The following is a 15,821-nucleotide window of genomic DNA, read 5'->3' as shown; positions in this document are numbered from 1 at the left end:
TCAATGAGTGTCAATGCGCAAACTCTCACTGGCTTCCCGAAATATTTAGTCTAACAGATACATGGTTACCAGTATGTACAGATCTAAGTGCAGTCTCAAATCATGACATTCAAACCACACCCACCATGGCAGAACAAGTCACATATGGTGCAATTGAATTAGTCAAGAATTGGCAAAGTTATAACTTTGAAGTAGTAATTAAGCCAGGTAGCCAAGATGATTGCATATGATTCACAGAACAGCTTATCCAAAATACAAAGATATTCATCTTGATCTGCACCATGATCACCTAAACTATGAAATTAAATGTGCTCTCAAGGCTGACATGTTATACTTTGGACAATGTGAATTGTTGTCATTGGGCGCAGTTTCAAATCATGCCCATGTTACCACAGGAACGCATGAGTATTGAAAGTTCAAAATGATTGGCATAACAATCCAGGGATGAATCGGGATATTCAATGACTCACGAATGCAATATATAAACAGTGGGAGACTCTATATCCATATGATATTTCATCCAATTCTTCAGCAAAGTAGCAACAGAGCTGTTCATATTGTATGGGGAGATTACTTCCTTGTGACAGATTACTTCTCTAAATCACCCATTTTTTTGGTGAATTAGCAGCAAAATGAGTACAAGTGTCACTGACACAATGGTGGTATTTTTAGGTTATTTGGTGTCCCAAGTAAGAATCTCCAAAATTGCTCACTGGGCAGAGAGTGAGAGTTAGAAATACAAATCTTTGGATACCAGCAAAGGTTTCTAAAATATGCAACCAGCCCAGGTCACAGAAATGTATTGCAGCTCATGATATTACATGATAAAGGAACAGAAGCCAGCTCTGAACAATTTATGACAGACCAATCATGCATGAAGAGATTGAGAGTTGAACCCTCTGATGATGTTGTGTGGTAGGGTTGATTAATAGCAACCAGCAGCAACTAACCAAGTTGTCAAACAAGTGCAACAGAGATCAATGAGTACCTTTCCAGGTGGACATACATCCACCAAGTCAGGAAAAATTGTCAAACTTTCAAAACATTACATTGAATTTTGAAACATTAATCTTTAAACTCTGTCTTACCTGTGTGCATAATTGTCAAATTAATTCCATGTGCCTCTGCACAACCATGTATATCTGTTTTGGAAAAGTTATCCTTATTCTGTTGTAAAATATCAGCCCAGATGCTATTTTGCCTCAGGAGTGTACCACTTGTTTGCAATAGTTAATTGTAACAAATGTTTAACAGTCTCTTCAAACCCATGATATTCACACTCAGTTTCTTATGTTATTGGGGATCACATAAGCATTGTCACATCTGGTAAAACATCCTGCTGAAGATAAACTCACACCAGCAGTTGCTGTTCTACTTTGAATTAAATTAAAACTAAATCACAAGATATGGGTTAGCAATGCAGCTAGTTATGAGCTGCAGTGAGAACTCTGGAGCTGAACCTGTGCCCTCAGTTTAAGTTGGAAAACACAAACCAAGGATCCTGTCACTGATTCCCAATCCTTGGTAAAAAAAAATACCAAACTGCATACTACACTTTGGGTCAAGTCTGGACCCAGCGAGTTAATAGTTGATGGAGTTCAATGTTTCAGTGGTTAGTTTTTAGGTTGAAGAATGCTCACTTGGACATCAGGTGCGGGATTAAACCCTCAAATGAAATAGACATTGAGGAAACGAGGGAGGAGCTAAAACCAACTCTGGTACTTATCAATGGTGCCAAGTTATATAGTCATAGAGATGTACAGCCTGCAAACAGACCCTTTGGTCCAACCCTTCCATGCAGACCAGATATCCCAACCCAATCTAGCCCCACCTGCCAGCACTTGGCCCATATCCCTCCAAACTCTTCCTTTCATATACCCATCCAAATGCCTTTAAAATGTTGCAATTGTACCAGCCTCCACTACTTCCTCTGGCAGCTCATTTCATACATGTACCACCCTCTGTAAGAAAAAGTTGCCTATTAGGTCTCTTTTATATCTTTCCCCGTTCACTCTAAACCTATGCCCTCTAGTTCTGGACTCCCACACCCCAGGGAAAAGACCTTGTCTATTTATCCTATCCATGCCTCACATAATTTTGTAAACCTCTATAAGGTCACCCCTCAGCCTCCGACGCTCCAGGGAAAACAGCCCCAGTCTCCCTATAGCTCAAATCCTCCAACCCTGGCAACATCCTTGTAAACCTCTTCTGAACCCTTTCAAGTTTCACAATATCTTTCCAATAGGAAGGAGACCAGAATTGCACACAATATTCCAACAGTGGCCTAACAAATGTCCTGTACAGCCGCAACACGACCTCCCAGCTCCTGTACTCAATACTCTGACTGATAAAGGAAAGCATACCAAAAGCCTTCTTCACTATCCTATCTACCTGCGACTCCACTTTCAAGGAGCTATGAACCTGCACTCTTTGTTCAGGTCTCTTTGTTCAGCAACAGACCCCAAGACCTTACCACTAAATGTATAAGTCCTGCTAAGATTGTTCTTCAATGAGCTTTTTTCTTATTCGTTCAAGGAACTTGTTTTCTCTGGCTGGGCCAGCATTTATTGCCTATCGCTAGTTACTCATGAGAAGTAGTGATGAGCTGCCTTCTAGAACCTCTGCAGTCTATGCACTGTAGGTTTCCCTACAATGTCCTTTGGAAAGGAATTCCAGGATTTTGACCCAGTGACTGTGAAGGATCAATGGTATATTTCCAAGTCAGCATGGTGATCGTTTTAGAGGGGATTTTTGCAGGTAGTGGTATTCCCCTGTATTTTCTGCCCTTGTCTTTCTAGATGGAAGTGGTCATGGGTTTGGAAGGTGCTTTCAAAGGAGCCTTGGTAAATTTCTGCAGTGCATCTTGTAGGTAGCACAAACTGTTGCAATTGCGTATCGGTGTGAAGGGAATGGATGCTTGTAGATGTTTTGCCAATCAAGTAAGCAGCTTTGTCCTGGAGGGTGTCAAACTTCTGGCGTGCTCATGGAGCAGGCAAGTCAGGAATATTCAATTAAACTCCTGACTTATGCCTTGTAGATGATAACAAGCTTGGGGAGACAGGAGGTGAGTTACTCCTGCAGTATTCCTAGCCTCTGACCAGCTCTTGTCACCATTGTGTTTGTATAGTAAGTCCAGTTGAGTTTCTGGTTAATGGTGACAACAAGGATATTGATTGTGGGGGTATTCATTGATGGTAACACCATTGAATATCATGGAGCAGTGGTTAGATTGTCTCTTGTTGGAAATGGTCATTGCCTGGCATTTGGGTGGTTGGGCCTCAGACACTAACCTAGAACATAGAACAATACAGCGCAGTACAGGCCCTTTGGCCCTCGATGTTGCGCCGATCCAAGCCCACCTAACCTACACTAGCCCACTATCCTCCATATGTCTATCCAATGCCCGTTTAAATGCCCATAAAGAGGGAGAGTCCACCACTGCTACTGGCAGGGCATTCCATGAACTCACGACTCGCTGAGTAAAGAATCTACCCCTAACATCTGTCCTATACCTACCACCCCTTAATTTAAAGCTATGCCCCTCGTAATAGCTGACTCAATACTTGGAAAAAGGTTCTCATGGTCAACCCTATCTAAACCCCTAATCATCTTGTACACCTCTATCAAGTCACCCCCAAACCTTCTCTTCTCCAATGAAAACAGCCCCAAGTGCCTCAGCCTTTCCTCATACGATCTTCCTACCATATCAGGCAACATCCTGGTAAACCTCCTCTGCACCCGTTCCAGTGCCTCCACATCCTTCCTATAGTATGGCGACCAAAACTGCACACAATACTCCAGATGCAGCCGCACCAGAGTCTTATACAACTGCAACATGAGCTCAGGAATCCGGAACTCAATTCCTCTACCAATAAAAGCCAGTACGCCATATGCCTTTTTCACAGCACTATTTACCTGGGTGGCAACTTTCAGAGATCTGTGTACATGGACACCAAGATCCCTCTGCTCATCCACACTACCAAGTATCCGACTATTAGCCCAGTACTCCATCTTCTTGTTACTCTTACCAAAGTGAATCACTTCACACTTACCTACATTGAACTCCATTTGCCACCTTTCTGTCCAGCTCTGCAGCTTATCTATATCCCGCTGTAATCTGCCACATCCTTCCTCACTGTCAACAACTCCACCGACTTTTGTATCATCCGCAAACTTGCTCACCCAGCCTTCTAGCCCCTCCTCCAGGTCATTTATAAAAATGACAAACAGCAATGGTCCCAAAACAGATCCTTGCGGAACACCGCTAGTAACTGCACTCCAAGATGAACCTTTACCATCAACTACTACCCTCTGTCTTCTTCCAGCCAGCCAATTCCTAATCCAAACCTCCAACTCACCCTCAATGCCATACCTCCGTATTTTTTGCAGTAGCCTACCATGGGGAACCTTATCAAATGCCTTACTAAAATCCATATACACCACATCTACCGCTTTACCCTCATCCACCTCCTTAGTCACCTTCTCAAAGAATTCAATAAGGTTTGTGAGGCACGACCTGCCCTTCACAAAACCATGTTGACTATCCTTGATCACATTATTCCTATCCAGATGTTCATAAATCCTATCCCTTACAATTCTCTCTAAGACTTTGCCTGATGAACTCTTGCAGAGATGTCCTAGAGCTGAGATGACTGGCCTCCGGCATCCATATCCATCTTTCAGTGTTCCAGGTATGACTCGAACAAGTGAAGAGTTTGTCCCTTGACACTAATTGATTTCAGTTTGCTCAGGCTCCTTGATGCCACACACGGGCAAATGCGGCCTTGATGTCAAGGACTGTCACTTCCACCATACCTCTGGAATCCAGCTGTTTTGTTTAAACCAAGGCCAGGCACTGAGTGACCCTGGAGGAACACAAGCTGGGTGTCACTGAGCAGGTTGTTTCCGATGATTGAGAGAGTGGACTGTTAGGGCAGTAATTGGCTTTTGTGTCCAGAACATATCTGGTCAATGTTTCATGTTGTCAGGTATATGCCAGTGTTCTTACTGTACTGTAAGAGCTTGGCGATGAATTCTGGAGCACAACTCTTCAGTACTGTTGCTGTAACGCTGTCAGGGCCCAAATCCCTTGCACTATGCAGTGACTCTAACTGTTTCTTGACACCAAGTGGAGTGAATTGATTTGGCTGAAGACTGGCATCTGTGATGCTGGCGACCGTCGGATGAGGCCAAGGTGGATCATCCACTCAACAATTTTAGCTGAACATTGTTGGAAATGCTGACCAAATCTAACACCCACTAAGACAATGGCAATACTAGAGGGATAGTTGTAACAACAGAATAATATTCTCTTGTCCAATTCTTGTTTAGATTCTGAACCTAATTGTCTGTAACTTTATCATAATTTCTGAACTCTGAGGATGACCTGTGCTTATATTCAAAACAGGGATAATAAAGTTGATGGCTTATTTTCAACTTTATAAGTTCAGACTGGAGAGAAGCAACATCAGTCAACCATTGCTGCCTTATTTCAAAACACTGTCTCCCTCTTTCTCTCTCAAATTACATTAAACATATTCTAGTTGGAAATACATTGCAATTGAATTCAAGAGAACAATTTTATTTCAAATAAACAGTATTGTTTCTAAGCTCTTTTTCCTTTGTTCAATTTTAAGGTGTTGGAGTCACCATGGTCCTTCTGATCATAATTGCCAACATTTCCTATGCCTGCATTATTGGTTACAGTCTGTACTACCTGTTTGCTTCCTTCCAATCACCCCTACCATGGGCAGACTGCTTCAGTTGGTGGGGAGCAGATGAAACATGCAGCAGGACTCCCAAAGGTACAGTGTTCACTTTGACTGGGGACATTCCGTGACTGTTCATATTTTATTCTGTTGATCTGTCATAAGAAAAGTAGCCAATGCTTTCGATAACCAACTTCATTGTGATTGTACAGCAGAGAGACTTGGACAGGATCCAGCTCCAAGGATCATGTCACTGAGTCACTGAAGTGAAAGATTGTCAATAATAATTGCTTACAGGCAAGAGAGATGCTTCAAAGAAAATCATCTCTCCTTTAGTATTGTCACTGTTGGTCATTCTCAGCTGCTTTACTCTACCTGGATTGTAGATGTAGGGAAGCTAAGGTAGTTTCAACCTTTTATTATCAGTACCTACATTACTACTGTCTGGTACAGAGTTCAGTTTTTCTCTTTGTTTTCATCTCAGGCTCATCTCCCTCAAAATCTTCATTCAATGTCATCAGTAACACAATGAATGATTTACATTCACTCCTTGACCTTTAGGATTAGGGGTCATGAGATTGGATGCTGGATTTTGAGCCTGAAAGGAAATTTGAAGATCAGGACCAGGACGCAGATTTCAAACGTCATTGGTTTTACAAATGGGAGTGAGAGTAGCAACAAGTTTCAGAACAACATGTGTGTTAAACAGAGATAGGTGGAGGGACAGATAATGTTGAGGAGGTAGGGAGGCTGCAGAAAGACTTGGAGAGTAGATGAAGAAGTGGCAGATGGAACACTGTGGCAAGTGTGGAATTATGCACTTTGGTTGGAAAAGTAGAGCGCAGAATATTTTCTAAATGGAGCAAGTCTTCGGATATCAGAAGCACAAAGGAATTTCAGAGTCCTAGTTCAGGATTTTCTTGATGTGAATATGCAGGTTCAGTTGGGTGCTGGGAAGGCAAATGCAATTTTAGAATTTATTCTAAAAGGCTTAAAATGCAAGAGCAGGAATATACTGTTGTGATCGTAAAGGATCTGTTCAGATTACTTTTGGCAAATTGCAAGCAGTTTTGGGCTCTGCTTCTAAGGAAGGATGTGCTGGCATTGGAGGAGGAGGAGGCTTACAAGAATGATCATGGGGATGAATGGCTTGTCATAGGAGGAGCAGTTAGGGACTTCGGGTTTCTACTTGATGGGATTCAGAAGGATGAGAGGGATCTTATTGAAACTTGCAAAATACTGAAAGGCCTATATAGAGTCTGATAGGACCCGAGACACAGCCTTAGAGTGATGGTACGAAGCCTCAGAGCTGAGATGAAGGGTGAATCTGTGGGACTCATTTCTGCAGAAGACAATGGAGGCCAAGTCATTGAATATATTTAAGACAGAAAGATAGGTTCTTGATTAGTCAGGGGATCATAGGTTATGGGGAGATGGCAGGAGAATGGGGTTGAGAAACATATCAGCTATGATTGAATGGTGGAATAGACTTGATAGGTTGAAAGGCATAATGATCTTCCTATCTCTTATAGCCTTATGATCTTATTTTATTTCAAAAATGTTTAAGTTGTTTCCCTCTGAGTCAAGGAAACCAATGTATGACCTGCAACTGGTGTCAATTTTAAGTACCAATAGCCAATGACTTACAACAGTGTTTGCCCTTATTCAATACATTGGGAGGTGCTCTTCTAGTCAGCCGACTATGTACATATTCTTGCTGCATTTTGCCTCTTAAGGGAAGGTGTGAGTCTTGGAAAACAAGAAATTCATGATTTAAATAATACCTTTTAATTTCCATATATCTGCATTTTGGACTCACATTCCTGTCTGTGACCCTGTGCATGGGTCCAGGAAGTTACTCTCAATCTTTTTTTTATTATAAAACACAATTCACAAGTTTTGAAGCCTGGAAAGTGATCGTACTGGAGTTAGGGAATCAGAAGTAATTAATTATCAGGATTAATATTCATTTTCTGATCCATTAATGAAAGCTTATCACATGGCTTTTGACAGTGGTAATGCCCCAACCTCTGACCCACAAGGTTCATTTCTAACCCCCCCCCAGAGGTGTGTCATAAAAGTCTGAACAAACTGATCAAGGGATGTGGGCACCACTGTCTATGCCAATGTTCATTGTTTATCCCAAATGCCCTTAGTAATGTGGTGGTGAACCACTGCAATCTATAATAAAGGTATAGCATAGATATGTATATTGTAAATATTGGGAGTTAGAACTTGTTCATAAGATGTGGATATGAAAATATAGTCATGAAAATACCTAAAAAATGTGTCAATATAATATCTGAGTTAATGTGTGAGGGATTGAGACCAGGGAGTTTGAGACTTAAGCTTATGGACCAGACTGAGTAAGGAGGCTGGGGTATCGTCTTTGAGGGATGGGATGTCTGAAAGCTCAGTGATTGGCTGGTCCTTCCTGAGTGAGTCTGAATACATTAACTACCACATGGCTAGCACAGACCAAGTGGATCTGAAGGGACACATTTGGCGCCCATGTAGAAAGTTCTTTACTCATTTGTCTCTTCTGTTTGTGCTCCACAATGCTGACATTTCTGTCAGCTTCAAACATGGTGTATGAGACACTTTTCTTAAAATCCCTAAATGATGCTGTCATTAGTGTGAACTAATGATGTGGAATACAAGGAGGGAGCTCAGTACATGTACCCAGCGTGTACAGTCTGGATAGAATGAAGGGCCAATTAAAACCATTCACAACCAATGGTGACTCAATGGAAATTTTTATCCACACAGCAAGAAGTTAGGATTGCATATGTATTGCCTGAGAGTGTGGTGGAGGTTACTTTTATTCAAGACATTCAAATGGGAGATCGATCATTGTTTGAAAAGGAAGGAGTTCAGAGCTACTGAGTGGAGGAACTAGGTGAAACTCTAATTTGGATTTTCACAACAGTTTGCATCGTCTCATTCTGTGCTATAATAATTTAGTGATTCTCTGTGCTGTTGCAGACTGGTGCTCAACAAAAAACATTGTGTCTCAGTCCCTGTGTGATTTCTTTCACATGCAGGATATGCTATTGAGTGTCATAGGATGCATCTTCATGAAGTGGGAACCTTCACTGTTGATGTACCTATTTGTGTGTTAAGGGAGCTTTTGGGCCACTTGCATCTACCACTAGTACCAAACACTTTATGGAAGCCAGTAATTGAACAATGCAATTTTCTTCTATGTCATTGGATACCTCTATTGGGCACCCACCTGAAAATCTACCCTCCTAGGAAACAACAGACCAGATAGAGTGAACCCACATATTGTGCTGCTTCCCCACCCCCACCCTTCAACACATACATAAGAATGCCAATGGCAGCCAGCATACCCATTTAAGACATCTCTTAGGGAGTCAATTTACGTCTGGTAAGAAAGGCAATCCTCAAACCATCCTACCCTGGATTCAATGAGTGGACATTGGGAAGAAGAGAGGGTCTTCATTTTATATATTCCTACCTCAGTCTATGCCTCTGATTCCACCTTATGTAATGGATGAGGTTGGGTTGGGTTGCCCAGAGACCCTGATTGTACCACTAGAAATGGCAGCATTGTTCAACAAGGAGCAGTAAAGTTCTAAAACACATTCAACATTTTCTAGATCCATTTTGCAATCTTACTCTGGACGATGGATATTTTGAAGTCATTAATACAACATGGCTGCAGACGTATAATAACACTTGCCTAATTGGATCAGAAATCTCCATTCCTCACCAGGGTCCGAGTGAGCAATACTGGGAGTAAGTACATTGTTGTTTAGTATGACAGACTTTGATTAATGCTGACAAAAGACACATTAAGTCAAAACTTCCTGTCTTCCATTCATTCTGAAAATTTGCAAGAAATACTAAAGTGAAGGGAAAATAACAGGAACAAAAAAAACCCAGAAATTGTTGGAGAAACTCAGCAGGTTTGGTAGCATCTGCAGAGAGAAAGCAGAGTTAATGTTTTGGGTCCAGCAATCTTTCTTCAGAACTGGACCTGAATCATTGACTTTGCTTTCTCCCCATAGATGCTGCCAGACCTGCTGAGTTTCTCCAGAAATTTTTGCTTTTGTTTCAGATTTCCAACATTTGTTTTATGTTAGTGGAAAATAACAGATGCTGAATGAGAGGTGCATTCCGATTGGTTGACAAGTGAACTCTGATTGGTTGAGTTGTTACACTGAGGGATGTGCCCATTAGAGCTATTTGACATTTACCTGGCAGATTTTGTTTAAATTTAAACCAGGAGGTTGATAGATTGGCCAGAGCATTGCCCGAGTTAATGGCTGTCATCTATTCTGTTCATTTGAATCGGGGCAGAGCTCATACACAGTTTTTCTGTCTACAAAGATGATCCCTGTGTATTAATATACAAAGTTTCCAGTGCATGCAAGTGTGCTACACTGGAAAATCATAATTGTAGCTTTATCCTAAATTTAATGCAAGTGTAATTACATAGAACATAGGAAAGTACAGCATAGAACAGGCCATTTGGCCTACCATGTTGTGCCAAGGTTTAATCCTAATGTAAAATAAAATAACCGAACCTACGCACCCCTCAACTCACTGTTATCCATGTATATGTCCAGCAGTCACTTAAATGTCCCTAATGACTCTGCTTCCACTACCACAACTGGCAATGCATTCCATGCATTCACAACTCTCTGCGTAATGAACCTACCTCTGACGTCTCCTTTATACCTTCCTCCTAAAATCTTAAAACTATGACCCCTTGTGCCAGTCAATCTTGCTCTGGGGAAATCTCTCTGGCTGTTGACTCTATCCATGCCTCTCATGAGGGATATGGCCTCCTCTATATTGGGGTGACAGGCCACCTACTTGCGGAACGTTTCAGAGAACACCTCTGGGACACCGGACCAACCAACCCAACCACCCCGTGGCTCAACACTTCAACTCCCCTCCCACTCCACTAAGGACATGCAGGTCCTTGGACTCCTGCATAGCCAGACCATAGCAACACGGCGGCTGGAGGAAGAGCGCCTCATCTTCCGCCTAGGAACCCTCCAACCACAAGGGATGAACTCAGATTTCTCCACTTTCCTCATTTCCCCTCCCCCCACCTTGTCTCAGTCCCAACCCTCGAACTCAGCACCACCTTCCTAACCTGCAATCTTCTTCCTGACCTCTCCGCCCCCACCCCCCCTCCGGCCTATCACCCTCACCTTATCACCTTCACCTTAACCTCCTTCCACCTATCGCATTTCCAACACCCCTCCCCCAAGTCCCTCCTTCCTACCTTTTATCTTAGCCAGCTTGGCACACTGTCCTCATTCTTGAAGAAGGGCTCATGCTCGAAACGTCGAATCTCCTGCTCCTTGGATGCTGCCTGTTTGCTGCGCTTTTCCAGCAACACATTTTCAGCTCTGATCTCCAGCAACTGCAGTCCTCACTTTCTCCATGCCTCTCATTACCTTGTATACCTCAATCAGGTCACCTCTCTTCCTCCTAATCTCCAGCGAGAAAAATCCGAGCTTAGTCAACCTCTCTTTGTAAGACAAGCAGCATCTTGGTAACTCTTCTTTGCACCCTCTCCAAAGCCTCTGTATCTTTCCTATAATAGGGCGACCAGAACTGGACACAATATTCCAAGTGTGGTCTCACCAAGGACTTATAGAACTGCAACAAAACCTCGCGGCTCTTAAACTCGATCCCCCTGTTAATGAAAGCTAAAACACCACATGCTTTCTTAACAACCTTATCCACTTGGGTGGCAACTTTGAGGGATCTATACACTTGAACACTAAGATCCCTATGTTCCTCCACACTGCCAAGAATCCTGTCTTTAATCCTATATTCAGCATTCAAGTTCAACCTTCCCCTTCTAAAATGCATCACTTCGCATTTATCCAGATTGAACTCCATCTACCATTTCTCAGCCCAGCTCTGCATCCTGTCTATGAGGTGCTGCAACCTACAGTAACCCTCGATACTATCAACAGCACTTCCAACCTTTGTGTCATTTGCAAATTTACTAACCCACCCCTCAACCTCTTCATCCAAATCATTTATAAAATTTACGAAGAACAGAGGTCCAAGAACAGAGCTCTGTGGGACCCCACTCAACATTGACCTCCAGGCAGAATACTTTCCATCTACAACCATTCTCTGCCTTCTGTCAGCCAGCCAATTCTGAATCCAGACAACCAAATCTCCCTGTACCCCATACCTCCTAACTTTATGAATGAATCTACCATAGGGAACCTTATCAAATGCCTTGCTGAAGTCCATATACACCACACCCATTTCTCGACCTTCATCGACCTGTTTCGTCACCTCCTCAAAGAACTCAATATGGGCGGCACGGTGGCACAGTGGTTAGCACTGCTGCCTCACAGCGCCTGAGACCCGGGTTCAATTCCCAACGCAGGCGACAGACTGTGTGGAGTTTGCACGTTCTTCCCGTGTCTGCGTGGGTTTCCTCCGGGTGCTCCGGTTTCCTCCCACAGTCCAAAGATGTGCGCAGGTGAATTGGCCATGTTAAATTGCCCGTAGTGTTAGGTAAGGGGTAATGTAGGGGTATGGGTGGGTTGCGTTTCGGCGGGTCGGTGTGGACTTGTTGGGCCAAAGGGCCTGTTTCCACACTGTAAGTAATCTAAAATTTGTGAGGCATAACCTTCCCTTCCCAAAGCCATGTTGACTGCCTTTAATCACACTATGCTTTTCCAAATAGTCATAAATCCTACCCCTCAGAATTCTTTCCAAAACCTTGCTGACCACAGATGTAAGACTGACTGGTCTGTAATTGCCAGGGATTTCCCTATTCAATCTGCCATGTTTTATTGCCCACTCTTTTACTCTGCCTGTATCCCTCCAGTCTCTGTGTGTCATCCTCACCACTTGCCTTCCCATCTATTTTCATATCATCCACAAACTTGGCGATAGTCCATTCACTTTCCTCATCAAAGTCATTAATATATTGTAAATAATTGTGGCCCCAGCACTACAGCACTCCATTAGTTATAGGCCATCCTGAAAATGCCCCCATTATTGCAAATCTGTCTTCTATTAGTTAGTCATTCCTCTGCCTGTGCTATTATCCTTCCTCCAACACCACAGGTTCTTATTAACGAGCCAAGTGCATAGTATTGAATGTGTTTTCAAACTCCTCCTCCACAAATGGTGGGATTGTCCTGTGAGAAAGTGAGGACTGCAGATGTTGGAGATCAGAGCTGAAAAATGTGTTGCTGGAAAAGCGCAGCAGGTCAGTCAGCATCAAAGGAGCACGAAAATCGACGTTTCGGGCATAAGCCCTTCTTCAGGAATCAGATTAATGAAGAAGGGCTTATGCCCGAAACGTCGATTCTCCTGCTCTTTGGATGCTGCCTGACCTGCTGCGCTTTTCCAGCAACACATTTTTCAGGATTGTCCAGTGAGGAATTTTGTGTGTCTGAATGAGATAATCTTTCATTCTTCTAAACTCTAGATCCTAAAACTACCTCTCTGTTTTAGGAGCAACTGTTTTACACAGCTAGCATTTGCCAAGATTTCTGCAAATCTGCCTCAACTTGAAAATAAACAGCATTTTTCCCCAAACCCAAAAGACTTCAGAATCTTCGATCTGAGAGACAAATGTACGGCTCTGTTTATTTTGTTCCCTTGTAATTATTTGAACGCTCAGGATTATCCAGTAAACATAGTTCAGTTTTAGAATCTCATCTAATATTAAACACTGTATCGTGAATTTGTATTTGCAGGCTGGCTTGGTACAGTTAGAATGTTTTTCTTGGGAACAGTTGAGTGAATTATTGATACGATCCATCAGTCTTTGGGATATATAACATTGAAACGTGGCATCACACCAGCACTAAAATTAATATACCACATTATTTATTTGCTCTAAGCAAAACATCTTGTTGGTTTAATATCAGCATCATGTTTGTAACAAAAATAGTAACAATGTGAAACAGTTGACTTCAACTCTTGATCAAACATTGGAGATACCTTGCCCTTTCAGACCTGAGGAGGACTGGGCACTTCCAGGCCTGCCTTAGGGCCTGTGATGTCTGTTTGGAACATACATTGAGGGATTATCTGATCAGTGGCCATTACCTGCAGGGTGCTTGAGAAGTGCCCTACTTCAACATTACATTTACATGGCCAATACATTTACAAGGTTGCTGATCATGCCCATTTTGCAGTATATGAAAACATAGGAATCTCAACATGTGTACTGACTGGTGAAGGTAGATCTTTGGTATATAGGAGTAGAGAACCCCTGGCTGATTTCCCAACTAGAACTCTAGCTAAGGAGATTAATTTGACTGTTCCATTTCAAGTGTAAATTTGAGCATAAGATGGAGCCCATTAAGGCATGCCATGAATTTTTTCATGCAGTTGCAGATTCAAATATAGCAAACGCACCCACATTCTGTTTGAATAAGATGTAGAAAGAGAAAAACATAAAGGACATCAAACTTCAGTAACAATTCTCTTATTTAAAAGTAGGACTTATTCTGTAACAACTGAATATTTTTAAAAGCCCTGTATATTGCACTAAATACTCAGATGCATTGAGCACATAGTATCTATGTGTAATAAACAGTACCCTTATGAAAAATATTTTCTCTTTTTTTAACTCAGTCAAGTAGTTTTACACCGTACAAGTTCATTGGATGAAACTGGGGAGATAGTCTGGCATTTAGCCCTCTGTCTGCTTCTAGCCTGGCTGATGGTTGGGGCAGCATTTTTGAAAGGAATCAAATCTTCAGGAAAGGTAAATGACTGGTGATGAAGACAGTTACAACTACTGACAAAATACAGATTCCCTGTAAGAATAAAACTAGAATTTATTGACTGTTGTGAAGTGCATAGTTTATATCCTTGGTGATGTTAACAGTTCCTGTAAGGTATAGAGAACAGAAAATGAACTAGTGTGCAGTAATCCTTTGTAGCTTCCACAGAGCATGGTTACCCTTTGAGGGGATACAGCCTTGAAGAGGAGCAGATATGACACCTCATGCTGCTCAATCACCTGCCAAGTGTTCAGCCACAAACTGTGTGGGTCCTGCTCTGAACAACACAACAATCAGAGAAATGACGAGGCTGAAATAAGTGTGAAAAAGAAGTGTGAAGAACAGTCACAAATTGTAATATCCACAACTGAAATTGAACATAACTAATTTCTAGCCCCAGCAATGCCCCCAAATTCCTGAATGTGTCCCTCATTCTAAGGGTTTCAGTCACTGACACAGGGACTCTGGGGGAAATTCCAATTGCTGCGGAAGGCTGGGCAGGACTGGGGGAAGGGACTGAGCAGATTAGGGTCAGGGTTTTATTTACCATTTGTCTGGATTATTAGAATAGTAAAGAATCATGAAATATGAAGTGTTGAATATATTCATGAAGTTCTCATCAATTCTCCTGAATACATCTGTCATTTCCCTGAATGTGATTAATTATAAAACTAAAAATAATATTGTAGAATTTAAACTTATTTCCAACATGTAGCTGAGTGTTAAATATCCCCATCATGTAGCCAACTGTCTTCTGATTCACTCTTTGTTTATATTCCTATCAGTTTACAATCAGCTGGATCCAATAAAGTAAATGTTGTACCACTAATACAGGAAAATCTTCCAATTTATTCTCCATTCTCAGGTTGTTTATTTCACTGCAATTATCCCGTATGTGGTTCTGACGATACTCCTGATCCGCGGGGTTACCCTGGAGGGAGCCTCTAAAGGAATTGAATTCTACATCGGAAGCCAGTCAGACTTCTCCAAACTGGCTGGTGCTCAGGTAAGCTCAACAACAGAATCAATTGAATTTCAAAAATCACTTTTTTTTATTTAACTGTTCCTTCTTTTATTTTGTCTGATTGAGGCATTAAAATTTAGAATTGAAATGTACCTTTCAGTCTTTGTTTGTATTTGGAAAGATCATTTTGCACATGTTGCGAAAAGCTAGCTGAGACTTTGTGATGAATTCTAATGAGTTAGTTTATTGTTGTAATCATCTTGGTATGAGCAGGAGGGAATCAATGCTAAGGGCTAGGATGATGAGATTAGATACAACTGGATGAGATCGGCAGTGGGATGCAAAGGATTGTTTATTCTCAGTGCCTCTTTCTTTCTGAAATCATGGATT

General features: G+C 42.0%; 1 protein-coding gene across 1 annotated transcript in view; it reads left to right on the top strand.

Annotated features, from left to right (window-relative positions):
- Positions 1–15,821, top strand: part of LOC132820040 (sodium- and chloride-dependent neutral and basic amino acid transporter B(0+)-like) — a 169,232-nt gene that overhangs the window by 94,683 nt on the left and 58,728 nt on the right. Inside the window, exons 7-8 of the mRNA XM_060831960.1 lie at positions 5,637–5,807; positions 9,338–9,470. Coding sequence (XP_060687943.1) covers positions 5,637–5,807; positions 9,338–9,470 — 304 coding nt within the window. The remainder of the gene's footprint in view (positions 1–5,636; positions 5,808–9,337; positions 9,471–15,821) is intronic.

This window comes from Hemiscyllium ocellatum, chromosome 11 (genome assembly GCF_020745735.1).
Source record: "Hemiscyllium ocellatum isolate sHemOce1 chromosome 11, sHemOce1.pat.X.cur, whole genome shotgun sequence".
Taxonomy (NCBI): Eukaryota; Metazoa; Chordata; class Chondrichthyes; order Orectolobiformes; family Hemiscylliidae; genus Hemiscyllium; species Hemiscyllium ocellatum.
This window is presented reverse-complemented; position numbering and strand designations above follow the sequence as displayed.